Source organism: Vombatus ursinus, unplaced genomic scaffold (genome assembly GCF_900497805.2).
Source record: "Vombatus ursinus unplaced genomic scaffold, bare-nosed wombat genome assembly UNPS02013265.1, whole genome shotgun sequence".
NCBI classification, from domain to species: Eukaryota; Metazoa; Chordata; class Mammalia; order Diprotodontia; family Vombatidae; genus Vombatus; species Vombatus ursinus.
In genome coordinates, this window is record NW_020953043.1 from 39,086 (window position 1) to 54,714 (window position 15,629).

Genomic DNA, 15,629 nt, shown 5'->3' on the forward strand with positions numbered 1-15,629 from the left:
ATCATCAAGTAACATAGTATAGAGGAAGAAAAGAAGAGAGCCCAGACAGAGCCCTGCGGGACAACAACAATTAAGGGGCATGACCTGGATGAAGATCCAGCAAAGGAGACTGAGGATTGATCAGAGAGGTAGGAGGAGAACCAGGAGACGGCGATGTCCTGAAAATGTAGACAGAAGAGGATGTCAAGGAGGAGAGAGCGATCAACTGTGTCAAAGGCTGCAGAGAGGTCAAGGACAATGAGGGTGAAGAAAAGGCCACTGGACTTGGCAACTGAGATTATGAGTGACTTTGGGGAGAGGTGATGGAGTGTGTGACTCAGAGAAAAGACTGAGGCATATTTTTGGAATGTGGCCAATGTAGAAATTTATTTTCCTTGACTATACATTTTTGTAACAGGGGTTTTGATTTTCTTGTTTTTTCACTTGGGGGAGGTATGAGGGAGAGAACGCAATCTGAAAATAAAATGAAATTTAATTTTTAAGAAATTTTAAGAAAGCACCTTGAAATTATGCAAAGAAAGTGATAAAAATGTCCAAACACTTTGACCCTGAGATTTCACTGCTAGGCATATACCCCAAGTAGATCAGTAACAGTAAGGCCCCCATAGACACCAAAATATTTATAGCAGCACTTTTTGTGGCAGCAAAGAGCTAAGAACAAAGTAGAAGTCCATGAATTGGAGGACAGACAGTGAATATAAAAAATTCAAAGCAGCCTGGGAAGATTTCTACCAACCGATGCCTAGTAACATTGGCAGAACTAGGAAAACAATCTACAGAATAACTGCACCAACACAACGGAAAGAAGAACCACAAGATCAATGAAACTAAAGGCTGTGAGGCTGTGATGACCAGGCTGGGCCCTGGTGAGGAGCTTGGGGAAGGCATCTTTCCCTTCCTCTTTGCAGGGGTAAGGCTGCTGGGTGTGGAACACCACCGAGAGCGTCTCACTTTGGCAATCTGTTGGTTCGCTTTGCTCTTTCTGCTCTTTGCTCTAAGTGGTGCTCTCAGGGAGGGAAAGAGGAAAGATACATTGGGAATGACATAAGACAGGAGAACAAAAGGAATCAGCAAAAACATATTTTTCAAAATCTATCAAACACCAGTCATGAAGTCCCATGGTAAGCACAGCAGCTTTGATCTACAGTCATGTGAAAAAATGCTCGAAATCACTATTGATTAGATAAATGCAAATCAAAACAGCTCTGAGGTACCACATCACATCTATCAGATTGGCCAAGATAACAAAACAGGAAAATGATAAATGTTGGAGAAAATTTGGGAAAATTGGAACACTAATGCATTGTTGGCGGAGTCGTGAAATGATCCAACCATTTTGGAGAACAATTTGGAACTGTGCCCAAATGGCTATAAAAATGTGCATGCCCTTTGACCCAGCAATACCACTTCTAGGGCTGTATCCCAAAGAGATCATACAAATGGGAAAAGGAGGGGCAGGTAGGTGGTACAGTGGATAGAGCACCAGCCCTGGAGTCAGGAGGACCTGAGTTCAAATCCAACCTCAAACATATAACACTTACTAGCTGTGTGACCCTGGGCAAGTCTCTTAACCCCATTACCTAACTAAAAAAAATAAATAAATAAAAATAAAAGGGAAAAGGACCCACATGTACAAAAATACGTATAGCAGCTCTTTCTGTGGTGGCAAAGAATTGGAAATTGAGGGGATTCCCATCAACTGGGGAATGGCTGAACAAGTTGTGGTATATGAATGTAATGGAAATCTATTGTGCTATAAGAAATGATGAGCAGGTAGATTTCAGAAAAACCTGGAAAGACTTGCATGGACTGATGCTGAGTGAAGCGAACAGAACCAGGAGAACGTCGTACACCGTGACAGCCACGTTGTGCAATGACCAGTTCCGATAGACTTAGCCCTTCTCAGCAATGCAAGCATCTAAGACATCTCCAAAGGTCTCATGATGGAAAATGCTGTCCACGTCCAAAGAAAGAACCGTGGAGTCTGAATGCAGATCGAAGCATACTATTTGCTCTTTTTTTTCTTCTGTTGTGTTTTGTTTCCTCTTTCTGGTGGTTCCTCCTGTCGGTTCTAATTCTTCCCTATAACATGACTAATGTGAAAATGTTTAACGTGAATGTATATGTAGAGCCTATATCAGATTGCACGCTGTCTTGGGGTAGGAGGTGGGTAGGGAGAGAAAAATTTAAGACTCAAAAGCTTGTGGAAGTGATTGCTGAAAACTAAAAATAAATAAATTTAAAAACAGCAGCTTTGGGTGCAGGAAATAAAATGTTGGTCAGGGAGTCTCTTTGCCCACTGAGGAAGGGAGATGAGGAGCCTCAGCCACCAGAGTCCTACCTCCATCCAACCAATAATCCTCCCTCAAACTCCTGGACAAGTAAGTGGCTCCCCAGGCAGCCTGCAGACTGCCAGTGACAGGAAACCTACTCCCTCCTCTCTAAGATGGCTCTCATGGTAAAGTAACCAACATCCAGCTAAAAGTAGCAGAAATGGAGCCCAAAAGGATAGTGAGGTTGGGCCCAGCAGCTGGACTAGACCTGACCTACACAGAGAAGGTCAGCAGAGGGCCCCATGTCCAAAGTGTAGAGATGAAGTCTGGAGGCATCTTAAAGCAAGGAAGAGAATGACCAAAGACTCAGGAAAGGCCCTGGACATTGCTATTACCCCAAAGACGGGGCCAACAGGATAATAAGAATTGCCAGACCTATGCCCACTCTCCTGGTTCGGCCAGGGCTCTAGGTGTTCTATGCCTGCACCCAAGTGAGGATGCCTGGCAGGCAGCCCTGCAGAGAAGATGAGAACTCCTGGAGCCCCACTGGTGGCTGCCTTCCACCAGGGACCTCCCAGGCACAGGCAGGGTGCCTGAGAAGTGCAGCAGCCTCTGAGCACGAACAGCAGGCTAGACACAATGCTGGGAGACAGGTGCCTTCATGAAGGCCATCCAGAGGGCGAAACAGAGACACACATAAAGTAAAAATAAGGCACTGGAGAAAAATCTATTATGCTTCAGGTGATGTAAAAAAGTCAGGGCAGCAATCATGATCTCAGACAAAGCACAAATAAACCTAATTAAAAGAAATAAGCACAGAAACTACATTTTGCCAAAGACAATGAAGTAACATCAATACTAAACACATGCACCAAATGCAATAGCATCCAAAATCTTAAAGGAAAAGTTAAATGAGCAACACGAGGAAACAGACAGTAAAACTACACTAGCAGGGGCCTCAACTTTCTGCTCTCAGAACCAGATAAGTCTAACCATATAATAAATAAGAAAGAAGCTAAGGAAATGAATGAATAGAATTTTAGGAAAGTTAGATATGAGAGATCTGTGGAGAAAACTGAATGAGAATAGAAAGGAGTATACCTTTAGCTGTACGTGGCACCTTCACAAAAACTGACCGTGTATTGAGCATAAAAATCTCACAACCAAATGCAGAAAAGCAGAAATATTAAATGCATATTTTTCAGGCCATAATGCAATAAAAATAACATTTAATAAGGGGTCATGAAAACAAAGATTAAAAATTAATTGGAAATTAATCTAAGAGGAAAAATGAGGGGGTCAAAAAACAAATCAAAGAAGCAATCAATAATTTCATTAAAAACAATGATAACAGAGAAAAAAATAACAAAATTTATGGGAGGCAGCCAAACCTGTACTTAAAGGAAAATTTATATCTCTAAACATTTCCATCAATAAAATAAAGAAAGAGTAGATCAATTAATTGGGCGTGCAATTCAAAAAACAACTAGAAAAAGAACAAATTAAAAATCCCAAATTAAACAACAAATTGGAGATCTTGAAAATCAAAGGAGAGATAATAAAACTGAAAGTAAAAAAGCCATTGAATTAATAAATAAAACTAGGAGCTCATCAATAAAACAATAAAATAGATAACCACTGGCTAATTTTATTTTAAAAAAGAAAAAAACCAAATTACCTGCATCAAAAATTAAAAGGGCAAATGCACCACCAATGAAGATGAAATTAAAGCAGATTATTAGGACCTAGTTTGCCCAATTATATGCCAATAAATCTGAGGTAAAATGGATGAATATTTACAAAAATATAAATTGCCCAGGTTACCAGAAGAGGAAATAGAATATTTAAATAACCCTATCTTAGAAAAAGAAATTGAATGAGCCATAAATGAGCTTCCTAAGAAAAAGTCCCCAGGACCAGATGGATTCACAAGTGAATTCTCCCAAACATTTAACGAACAAGTAATTCCAATAATACATAAACGATTTGGAAAAACAGGCCAAAAGAGGTCCTACTAAATTCCTTTTACAACATAAATATGGTTCTGATACCTAAAGCAGGAAGAGCAAAAACAGAAAAAGAAGGGATAGCTAGATGGCGCAGTGGATAGAGTACTGGCCCTGGATTCAGGAGGACCTGAGTTCAAATCCAGCCTCAGACACATAACACTTACTAGTTATGTGACCCTGGGCAAGTCACCTAACCCCATTGCCTAGCAAAAAAAAATAAAAAATAAAATAAAAAAATTATTTCCTAATGAATATTGATGCAAAAACTTTAAATAAAACACTAACAAGGAATTACAGCAATATACTATGGCCAGGAAGGATTCATATCAGGAATGCAAGGCTGGGTTCAATATTAGGAAAACTATCAGCATAACTGGAAATATCAATAATAAAAACAACAAAAATTGTATGATCACCTCAACAGATACAGAAAAAGTTTTTGACAAAGTGCAATACTCATTCCTATTAATAATACTAGAAAACATAGGAATATTGGAGCTTTCCTTAAAATGATTAGTATTTCTCTAAAACCATCAGCAAGCATTATCTGTAATGAGGATAACTGAAGGCCTTCCCAATAAATTCAGAGGTATTCAATATTGTGCTAGAAATGTTAGCCATAGCGATAAGAGAAGAAAAAGAAATTGAAGGAATCAGAATAGGCAATTAGGAAACAAAACCATCACTCTTTGCATATGATATGATGGTATACTTAGGGAATCAACTAAAAAACTAGCTGAAACAATAAACTTTAGCAAAGTTGTAGATTACAAAATAAACCCACAAAAATCACCAGCATCTCTATATGTTGCCATCAAAGTCCAGCAGGAGGAGATAGAAAAAGAAATTCCACTTAAAATAATATAAAATACTTGGGAGTCTAACTGCCAAGACAAACCCGGGAACCATATAAATACATTAACAAAAAACTCTTCACATGAATAAAAACAATTAGAGAAATATTAATTGCTTGTGGGTAGGCTAAGCCAAGATAATAAAAATGACAACTCTATCTAAATTAATGTACTTATTCAGTGCCACACCAATCGAACTACCAAAAATTTTATAGAGCTAGAAAAATAGTAACAAAATTCATCTAGAAGAAAAAAAGATCAAAAATATCAGGGGAATCAATGAAAAAAATGTTAAGAATGATACTGTAGCTGTATCTGATCTCAAACTGCATTACAAAGTGGTAATCATCAAAGCAATCGGGTACTGGGTAAAAAATAGAGTGGTGGATCAGGGGAATAGATGATGTGCACAACACACAGTAATAAGTAACCACAATAATCTAGTGTTTGATAAACCCAAAGTTCCAAGCTTTTGGTATAACGACTCACTATTTGACAAAAATTGCCGGAAAACCTCAAAAGCAGTTTGGCAGAAACTAGGTATAGACCAAAATCTCACACCATTTATCAAGATGAAGTCAAAATGGGTGTATGACTTAGACATAAAGGATGATATTATAAGCAAATCAGGGGGGTGTGGAATACTCCACCTGTCAGATGTATGGATGAGGGAAGAATTTATGCCCCAACAAGAGAGAGAGGATTGCACGAAATAAAATGGATGATTTTGATTGTTGCTGTTCAATCATTTCAGTCATATCCAACTCTTCCTGACCTCACTTGGGGTTTTCTTGGCAGAGATCCTAGAGTGGTTTGCCATTTCCTTCTCCAGCTCATTTTACATAAGAGAAGCTGAGGCAAAAAGGGTTAAGTGACTTGCCCAGGGTCACAATGCTAGTGTCTGAGTTCAGATTTAAACTCACAAAGGTAAGTCTTGCTGACTCCCCAGCAGGCACTGTATCCATGGCGCCACCTAGTGCCCACAATTTTGATTACATTAAATTAAAAAGATTTTGTACAAATAAAACAATCGAGCCAAAATTAAAAAGAAAGCTGTAAGATTGGAGGGGAGGGGTTTACAGCAAGTTTGTCTGATAAAAGCCTTATTTCTCACATATATGGAGAACTGAGTCAAATTTATAAGAATTCAAGTCATTTCCCAACTGCTAACTGGTTAAAGAATATGAACAGGCAGTTTTAAGAAGAAATCAAAGCTGTCTATAGTCATATGAGAAAATACCCTAAATTACTATAGATTAGGGCAGGGGTGGGGACCCTTTGGCCTCAAGGGCAAATTATCTCACACAGAAAAGGCAAAAAAACTTTTATGGTGGAGGGGAAGATGGGAAAGGGGGGGCGGAGTGAGTGAACCTTAGTCGCATCAGAATTGGCTCAAAGAGAGAATAAGAGAATAAGATAGATTTCTATCTTACCCTACCAGAAAACAGGAGAACAGCATAAGAGAAGGGGAGGAGGTAGAGGGAGGACAGATTGGGATAGGCAAAATACAGAAGCAAAACACTTTTGAGGATGGACAGGGTAAAAGGAGAGAGAGAGTAGGATAAAGTGGGGGGAATAGGATGCAGGGAAAGATACAGTTAATAATCATAACTGTGAAAAAAATTTTATGGCAAGTTTTTCTGATAAAGACCTCATTTTTCAATAGAGAACTGAGTCAAATTTATAAAAACAAGAGCCATTCCCCAATTGATAAATAGTCAAAGGATACAAACAGTTTGTATACAAAGGATACAAACAGACAAACAGAAAAAGTAATCATAGCTATCTATAATCATATTTTAAAAAATGCTCTAGAGGCAGCTAGGTGATGCAGTGGATAGAGCACCAGCCCTGGAGTCAGAGGACCTGAGTTCAAATCCGCCCTCAGACCAGATACTTGACATTTACTAGCTGTGTGATCCTAGGCAAGTCACTCAACCCTAATTGCCTCGACAAACAAATAAACAAACAAAAAAACCTGGAAAGACTTATATGAACTGATGCAAAGTGAAATGCGCAGAACTGGAGAAGACTATACACAGTGACAGCAACATTGTACAATGAGCAACTGGGAAAGACTCAGCTCTTCTCAGCAATCCAATGATCCAGGACAATTCCAAAGGACTTATGATGAAAAATGCTATCCACCTCCAGAGAAAGAACTGATGGAGTCCGAATGCAGATCGAAGCATACTTTTTCTTTACTTCCTTTATTTTTCCTGGTTTGGGTTTGGTTTTATTTCTGTTTTTGTTTTGGGGTTTGTTTGTTTTTTGGTCTGTGTGTTCTTTCACAATCTGATTAACGTGGAAATACATTTGCATGGCTGCACATGTATAACTATATCAAATTGCTTGCCTTCTCATTGTGGTGGGAGGGGTGACAGAGGGAAAGAATTTGGAACTCAAAATTTTTTAAAAAACGAATGTTCAAAACAGTTTTTACATGTAATTGGAGGGAAAATAAAACATTAAATCATTATTTAAAAAAGAAATGAGTTAATCACACACAATTCAATTCAGCAAAGTTATTAAAATTTTGTTACGGGCAGAGTGCTACAACTTCCTCACACCGAGAAGCTCTTACACTAAAAACAAGTTAATGCCCCTGAGGCCCTTAATTGTATTATAGCATTCAATTCCCCGGATAAAGCATTGTTTCCTCTGCTATTCCCCTACTGTTGGACTTCCAAGTTGTGTAATACAGCTTCAGAAACCCTGAACAGGGCTCCCTGTTTTCGGGTGAGACTTTCAAGGAGTGATCCCAACCATGGAATTCCAGGTGAGGGGATAGGATTATTTTTGCTACCTGTGTTGTGTACTACCCGACTGTTCTCTAGAGAGGTCTACCAGCCATGACAGAGTGAGCCTGCTTCTCCACAGTCCTGCCAGCACCCAACTTCATTCATTTGAATAGTTTGGCCACTTTGATATGCAAGGGGGTAGGGGAGGGGGAGGGTCACTTTGTATTTCTTTGATTATTGAGGTTAAACATTGCTTCAAGTGATTATTAACAATATGTTACTTCCTCTCTTGAAAATACATGCTCATACCCCTTGATACAATAAATAAATCTGGAGAGAAAAAAAAACCTTTACAACAATGAGGGGAAAAGACAGAACCAGAAAAAAAGGAACACATCCCGACCATGATCACAAGAAGAGGAAATGAGAATGAATAGACAAAATTCCAACGAGGCCTGAGAGGGAGCCTGAAATAGGGCTGTGATCCTTCATCAGTTAAGTTACCAGCATTACTTAATTAAGCTTAGTTGTCTGCACTGGTGCTCACTCAATGGTAGGCTTCTAATAAAACATTTGCTAGAAAGATTTGAAGTGAGTCTATTCACTTTTCCCAGGTCCATTTCAAATATTGTAAATACAACACCCAATCCAATCCACTCATTTATTCAGTGAGCATTTATTAAGTGCCTACTATAATCCAGGGACTATGCTGGGAGCTGAGGATTCAAAAAACAAAAAGGCCTTGCTCTCAAGGAGTTTACATTCTATTCATTCTGCAGATTGGTGTTCCCTAGCTCAAATGCCATAGGATGGTAAACCCTGGAGAAAAGAATTGTTTTTGCCTTTTCTCTGTAATCCCCAGCATTTAGCACAGTGCCTGGCACATGGAAGGCCCTTGTTAAGTGCTCCCTGACAGCTTCTCACCCTGGAGTTGCCTCTGCCCTAGGGCCCCCTCTCTCTTGATTGTGAGGTCCCTAACCCAGACCACCATTTCAGGAGGGCCCAAGGCCACATTTGCTTCACTCCCAGCTCCACTGGTCACTCTCCAGATTTCTCTACTTCCTCACCAGCAGCCTTCTACCCAAAAGGGCAGCCTTTCCTTTATGTGGTGGTGTCTTCTCTCATCAGAATGTAAGCTCCTTGAAGGCAGAGTTTGCCTTTCTTTTTGCTCCCACATGGGGTGGGGGGAAGACACAGCATCCTGAGATCTGGAAAATCCAGTAAAATTTTTTGGCCCTCCCCTTGTACCAGAGAAGAAGCATGACTTATTATGGTGTTAAAAGATAAAATACGTTTATATTCTACAATACTATACATATATTTTATGCATTTCTGAGTTTCTAACCATTTTCTGTGTTGTCTGCTGGCCTTTGTGTGTCCTCTGCAACTTCCGCAAAACTCCCCAAAAATTTCTGTTTAATTTTTCATGTGACCCGTGATATATCAAAACTGTCATGGGGAAAGTTATGATGTGGAAAGATAACAGTATTTGTATCCCCCATGCTTAGCCCAGTGCCCAGCACCCAGGAAACGTTTAATTTTGTCTCTCTACTGGAGGGAAACAACACATACACAGAAATTTATTACAAAATAAACAAAGCACTTGGTGGGGGGAGGGAACAAGCATTAAGCACCTACTATGTGCCAGGCACTGTGCTAATAAGCACTTTACAATTATCTCTTTTGATCCTCACAACAACCCTGGGAAGCAGAAGCTGTCATTAAGAGAATTCTATGAGGAAGGGAGTGGGGTGGGAAGGGCATGCATGGAGGGGGTCAGCCTATGCAAAGGAGGACAGGTAAGAGATAGAATGCTGTTTGTGAGGAACAGAAAGAAGGCCAGTTTGTCTGGATTGTAGAGTCAGTCCCTAAAGGAGACTGATGTGTGATGAGGCTAGAAAGGTGGGACAGAGCCAGCCTGAACAGAGAACTTTGTATTTTAACTCACAGATAAGGGAGCCCCTGAAGCTTCCTGAGCAGAGTGGCACAGTCAGAACCGAGCTTCAGAAAGGTGATCTTGGCAGCCATGCCAAGGGTGGATTAGAGAGAAAAGAGGCTGGTTACAAGACGAAGTCAGAAGTGCAGGGGAGGGGCAGCTAGGTGGCACAGTGGATAGAGCACCGGCCCTGAAGTCAGGAGGACCTGAGTTCAAAGCCGGCCTCAGACCAAACACTTGACACTCGCTAGCTGTGTGGCGCTGGACAAGTCACTTAACCCCGATTGCCTAAAAAAAAAAAAAAGACAGGGGAAAGGGCATGGGAGAGTGGCCATGATGGAAGTGGGGCGGAGACAGCTCCCAGATACCCTGCGGAGGGAGATTGAGCCAGACTTGGTAACCAACTTCAAGCAAGGGCTGAGGGGCAGGGGAGGGGTGAAGATGACACAGGTTATCAAACAGAGACTCATGGCTGGCCTCTAACAGAATCGGAGGAAAGTGGAGGAGGACCCCAAGACTGGGAGCCTGGGCCACCAGGAGGATGGAGGTGCTCCCACCTGGAAGGGGGATGTCAGGCGACGCTTAGGAAGAAGCTTTTGTGCTCTGTTCTGGACACCCACCAAAAGAGCCGGGGAAGGAGCCACCCATTCAACACATGGAATCTGAGTTGGAGGGGACCTAAGAGGCCACGTGAACCACTGGGGAGCGGCACGCCAGACTGCACCTGGATCTAGGAGAAAAGAATCACTTCCTCACAGGGTCCCCATCTTTCCAAACTCAGCAAACAGCTCTCCTTTCCCAGGTCCACACTAGAATGCCATCTCATTGGTTCCCTCACCCTTTGGGGGTCAAAATGTGTTTCTGTTCAATTTCCTCTTTCCTTCATTCTGCCCAACATTCTGAGCTGTCAAGAGTGTTCCAGATCCTGGCTCTGAACTCTCTTCCATTACTTTTCCCTAGCCATGTCATCTCCCCATTAGAGGGTTTCACTTTGTCTTTGTATGGCCAGCACCTGACACATAGTAAGTGCTTAATAAATGTAGTGTCAGGGCTGTCATATGGAGGAAGGAACAGCCTTGTTCTGCTCAGCTCATGGAGAAGAGGAGTTGCAGGAAGGCCGACTGAGGCTGGTGTCAGGAAAACTTCCTCCCAACATGGGATCTCCTCATTAAAGGGCTTTTGGCCTAGGCCCCTGACAGATCATGGGATCATGGACAGAGGCTTCCAACCTACAGAAGAAAATAATCCATTCATAGACACCAAAGACATGTGAGTGGCCCCAGGCTCTGACTCATGCTTGGGCTCAGCTGACCTACTGCTCCTTGGCTCCCTGCCAGAGGCTTCCCAGAGGAGCCCAATGGTGGCTTGGTCTCTGCTAGGTGAACTGGGGGACGACTGCCCTGAGAACACGCCACGGCCAGGCACATGGTGAGTAGGTCTGCCTGTTCCCAGAGGGCTGCACTGTGACCAGAGCTCTAGGCCTGGAGTCAGGAAGACCCTCATTCAAATCTAACCTCAGATCCTCACTAGCTATGTGACTCAAAGCAAGTCATTTCACCTGTTTGCCTCAGTTTCCTCAACTGTAAAAGGGGAATAATAATAACAACTACATTCCAGGGCTGTTGTGAGGATCAAAGGAGATACTATTTGTAAAGAAAAAAAGTGCTTAGCACAGTGCCTGGCACATAGGAGGTACTCTATAAACTGCTGGTCCACCCCGTCTCACCTCTCAGCCTGAGGTTCACAGGCCCCTGTCACCCTGGCCATGGCCCACACCATCATTTTTCCCAGCTCCCCTGTTCTAATCATCCATTAACAGAGTAGCTTCTCAAGGTTTGAGAATTAGAGTGTGTGCAAAGCTGTGAACACTAGATTAACACTGTTAATCTGCTAGATTACTTTCCACAAGACAATCGGTAATTCACGAAGGGGCAAGGGTCACCGGAGCACCCTCAAACTGCTCCGGTCTCCATTCCCAGCTTTGCCCCCTCCCTGCCCCGTCTCCCTCCTTCCCCCTTCTAAATGGTCAAAAAATAAAGACCAGGAGGAGGAAGGAGAAGGGCTAGAACACGCGCAACCCTGTAAGCTTGGCACCCGCAGCTCCGTCACCACACACTCTGGGACGGCAGCTGATCTCTTAGGGTCCGCAGCACCTTTTACTAAAGTACTTCTCAGTTCCCTCTAACTGTGTTTTTCATTCAAAAGAATCACGCCTGAGCCATTGGCTGCTTCCTTCTCTTGCAAAGAAAGGAGCCAAGTTCAGCTGCTCGGCATCTGGGGCCCCAGACACAGCCAGGCATCCTCAAGTCAGCGCCCGGGGCCAGAGCTCTCCACGGACAAAGGCTGGCCTCCAGCTGCAAAGCTCAGATACAAAGGCTCCCTGAGCTCCCCAAGGACCCCGCCCCCATCCCCAAATGGGCCTGCGCAGAGCTCCGTGCCGGGAGGAAGCCTCACAGACCCCGCGATCAGGGGTCAGGGTGAACAAAGCTCAGAGCGGCCGAGGAAGCAGCTGAGCCATCCAAACGAAGACAGGAAATCAGGCCCTGCCGCAACACCCAGAACAAAGGCATCCTTGGAAAAGGAGCTAGGGGCTCCGGGAGGATGCCCCACTGCAGCTCCCACGTCCCGGGGCCAGATGGTTCAGGCAGCACTACCGCCTTGCCACATCTCCCCCAAGCAGCACACAACAGAATCACTGGGGGTGCTGCCCATCTCCTTGCCCCACCTAGGCCCCACACAGCCCGCCTCTCCGGGACCATCCCACAGGACTGAGCAGCCCCGCCCGTGGGTGCCACATAGGGGATGCCACTTGGAAACACTTCACAGATGGCAGCCCAGCTGGCCCAGAGGGGGGTGGGAGGGACAGTGACGGGGACAGGAGACCAAGGACATAGCAGACTCTTGGGAAGAACTGGGCCTGAAGGGGACAGAAGGGGAATAAAGAAATGGAAAGGGGGACAGAGAAAGGCTGGGTTAGGATGTGCCGGCCACGCTTATTCTAGATAAATCACATGCTATTGATCCAGCCCCTGACTCCGATTGAACGATCCTCCATCATCCATTCTGGAGAGCAAAGCAGGTTCACAGGTCATCCACCTCCCTGACCCTCCTATGGCCCCTCTGCCCCCTGGGCCCATTGCACAGACTTCTGCCCTCTCCTACCAGGGGCCAGGCACAGCTAAGAAAAAGAAGAAAACACCCAAGTGAGGAGAAAGCTCCTGACTCTCAGGGGGAAGGCAGGGCCTCAAGCCTCCATGATGACGGGCCTCAGGTCAGGAGGGGCCTCTGGGGCCTGAGCTACCACCAGGCCAGGCAAGTGGAAGGGCAGGAGGGAGGGAGGGGGGAGGGGCCCTCTGCCGTCACAGGACAGCGCCCATCTTGCTTCTAGCCCTTGGAGTCTAAATGACCGTGAGCAAGTTGGGGAGCTTCCCTGGGCCTCAGTTTCCCCATTTATACAACAAAGGGCTGAGATCCCTCCCAGCTCTACCTCTGTGATCCTACGATCCTGTGACCTTGGGGGAGTCATTTTTTCTCTGGGCCTCAGTTTCCTCTGTAAAGTGCAAAGGTAGGGAGGGTTTGGACAGCACAACCTCAGGGGCTCCTTCCAGCTCTGCTACCCTGGAGAAAGTCTCTTAGCTTAGGCAAGTTACTGATTCTCTGAGCCTCAGTCTCTTCCCCTGTAAGATGGGGGTTGGGGGGAAGGAGGATTGGACTGCTCAATGGCCTCTGGGGCCCGTCCCAATTCTCAGTCATCCCAGAAACCTGAGAAGGCTCTAGAGGGGTCCTCAATCAGCACCACCAACAAAAGCCTCACACGCTCTATCCAGCCTGAGACCCAAGAACAGGCCCCAAGCAGCAGAAGCCCCCTGACAAAGAGCAAAGCTTCCTAAGGATAAGCCACTGTGGCCCAGCCTCCAGGCGGTCCGTGAGCCAGTGACCACCTGGCGCTCAGCAGGGCCCCTCTCTGGTACTTACTAGGGTCTTCCCATCGGAGGAGGTGCAGCTTCCAGGCGGCGTAGTACATGAAGCCCAGCACCAGGCAGAGGCACAGGGTGAGCAGCAGGTTCCGGACGAGCACCACCAGGCCCATCTTCATTGGCTACATGACCTACGAGAGACCAAACAGACGGGGCCTTGAGAGGTGGGCACTAAGTCTCACCAGCCCACTTTCCATAGACACGCAGGGCAGTGTGCCCTAGCCATGAGCTGGGGCCGAGCCTGGTACAATGGTCAGAGCAGAGCATAGGGAGTCCCTTCCCCTGCATGGGCTGCCTCCTTCTTCCTGAGAAAGTCAATCAATCAATCATGATAACTTTCAGACAACCACTCTCCCAAGCTGTTAAGAAAAAGGACATTTGCGGCATCAAAAACATTAGCAGTTAACTATCAGCTACAGACACTGCCTGTGTGAGTGGAGAGGAGGGGCGTGCACAAGAGAAGTTGTGAAGTCAGAAATGCCAGGACTGAAGAAACGATTCACATGGAGGATGAGAGAGAGGAGCAAGGATGACTCCCCGGGTGGGAGCCTGGGGAGTGGGAGGACAGTGGTGCCCTCCACAGTCATGGGGAAGTTAGGAAGAGAAGAGAGTTGGGGGGGGGGGAGATGATGAGTCATCAGATTGGGACATGTGGAGTTCATGATGTCTATGTGTCATTCAGTTTAGATGTTCAAAAGACCAGTTGGGGGCAGCTAGGTGGCGCAGTGGATAAGCTCTGGCCTTGGAGTCAGGAGGACCTGAGTTCAAATCTGGCCTCAGACACATGACACTTACTAGCTGTGTGACCCTGGGCAAGTCACTTAACCCCAAATGCCTCAACAAAAAGGCAAAAAAAAAAAAAAAAAAAAAGACAGTTGGAGATGCGAAACTGGAGGCCAGCATCAGAGAAGTTGGGGCTGGATAAGCAGACCTGAGAATCATCAGCCAAGACGTGATCATTGACTCCTTGGGAACTGATGAGATCACCAAGTAAAACAGAATAGACGGAGAACAGAAGGCCCAGGACAGAGTCCTGGGGGGTGCCCATAACTAGTGGCATGACCTGGATGACCTTGTACAGCAAGGAAGACAGAGAAGGAGCAGTCAGATAAGAGGAGAACTGGGAGAGGTAGGTGTCAGAAAAACAAGAAGAGGCTGATCAACAGTATCAAAGACTGCAGAGAGGTCAAGATGTAGGAGGATTGACACAAGTCCATTAGATTTGGCAAGTAAGAGATCACTGGATGAATGTAAAGGAATAATAACAATAATAATAATAACAGCTAACATTATATAGTGCTCACTATGTGCCAGGCACTCTGCTAAATGCCTTACAATTATTATCTCTCTTGATCCTCATGACAATACTAGGACATAGGTGATATTATTATCCCCACTTTACAGATGAGGAAACTGAGGCAAAGAGTTTAAATGACTTGCCCAAGGTCATATAGCTAGTGTCTAAGGCAGGATTTTAAAGTCAGGGCTTCCTGACTCCAGATTTAGCATTCTATCTGTTCAACCACCTAGCACCTCTTGCTAGATTCCACATAATGCTCTCTAGCCCATCATGACATTGTTCTTACAAGTTATCACTCTGTATTTATCCTCTGTGACCAGTTCTGGCTTCTATGATCTATATATTTCTTTTAAAAATCTCTGTGGCTGGGGGGGCAGGTAGGTGGCGCAGTGGATAGAGTACCGGGCCTGCGTTCAGGACGACCTGAGTTCAAATCTGGTCTCAGACATCTGACACTTACTAGCTGTGTGACCCTGGGCAAGTCACTTAACGCCATGGCAGCTCTCACACCAGAGGTGCTAGTCCTGCTAAACATCCCA

At 44.6% G+C, this 15,629-nt stretch overlaps 1 protein-coding gene across 6 annotated transcripts in view; it reads right to left on the reverse strand.

The window, feature by feature from the left end:
• The window catches only part of LOC114040509 (CMP-N-acetylneuraminate-beta-1,4-galactoside alpha-2,3-sialyltransferase-like), a 60,000-nt gene that overhangs the window by 33,507 nt on the left and 10,864 nt on the right, over positions 1 to 15,629 (reverse strand). For all 6 annotated transcript variants that reach the window (XM_027858643.1, XM_027858641.1, XM_027858642.1 and 3 more), the window contains exon 2: positions 13,789 to 13,921. In XM_027858643.1, the coding sequence (XP_027714444.1) occupies positions 13,789 to 13,909 (121 nt within the window). In that variant the 5' untranslated portion in view covers positions 13,910 to 13,921. The remainder of the gene's footprint in view (positions 1 to 13,788; positions 13,922 to 15,629) is intronic.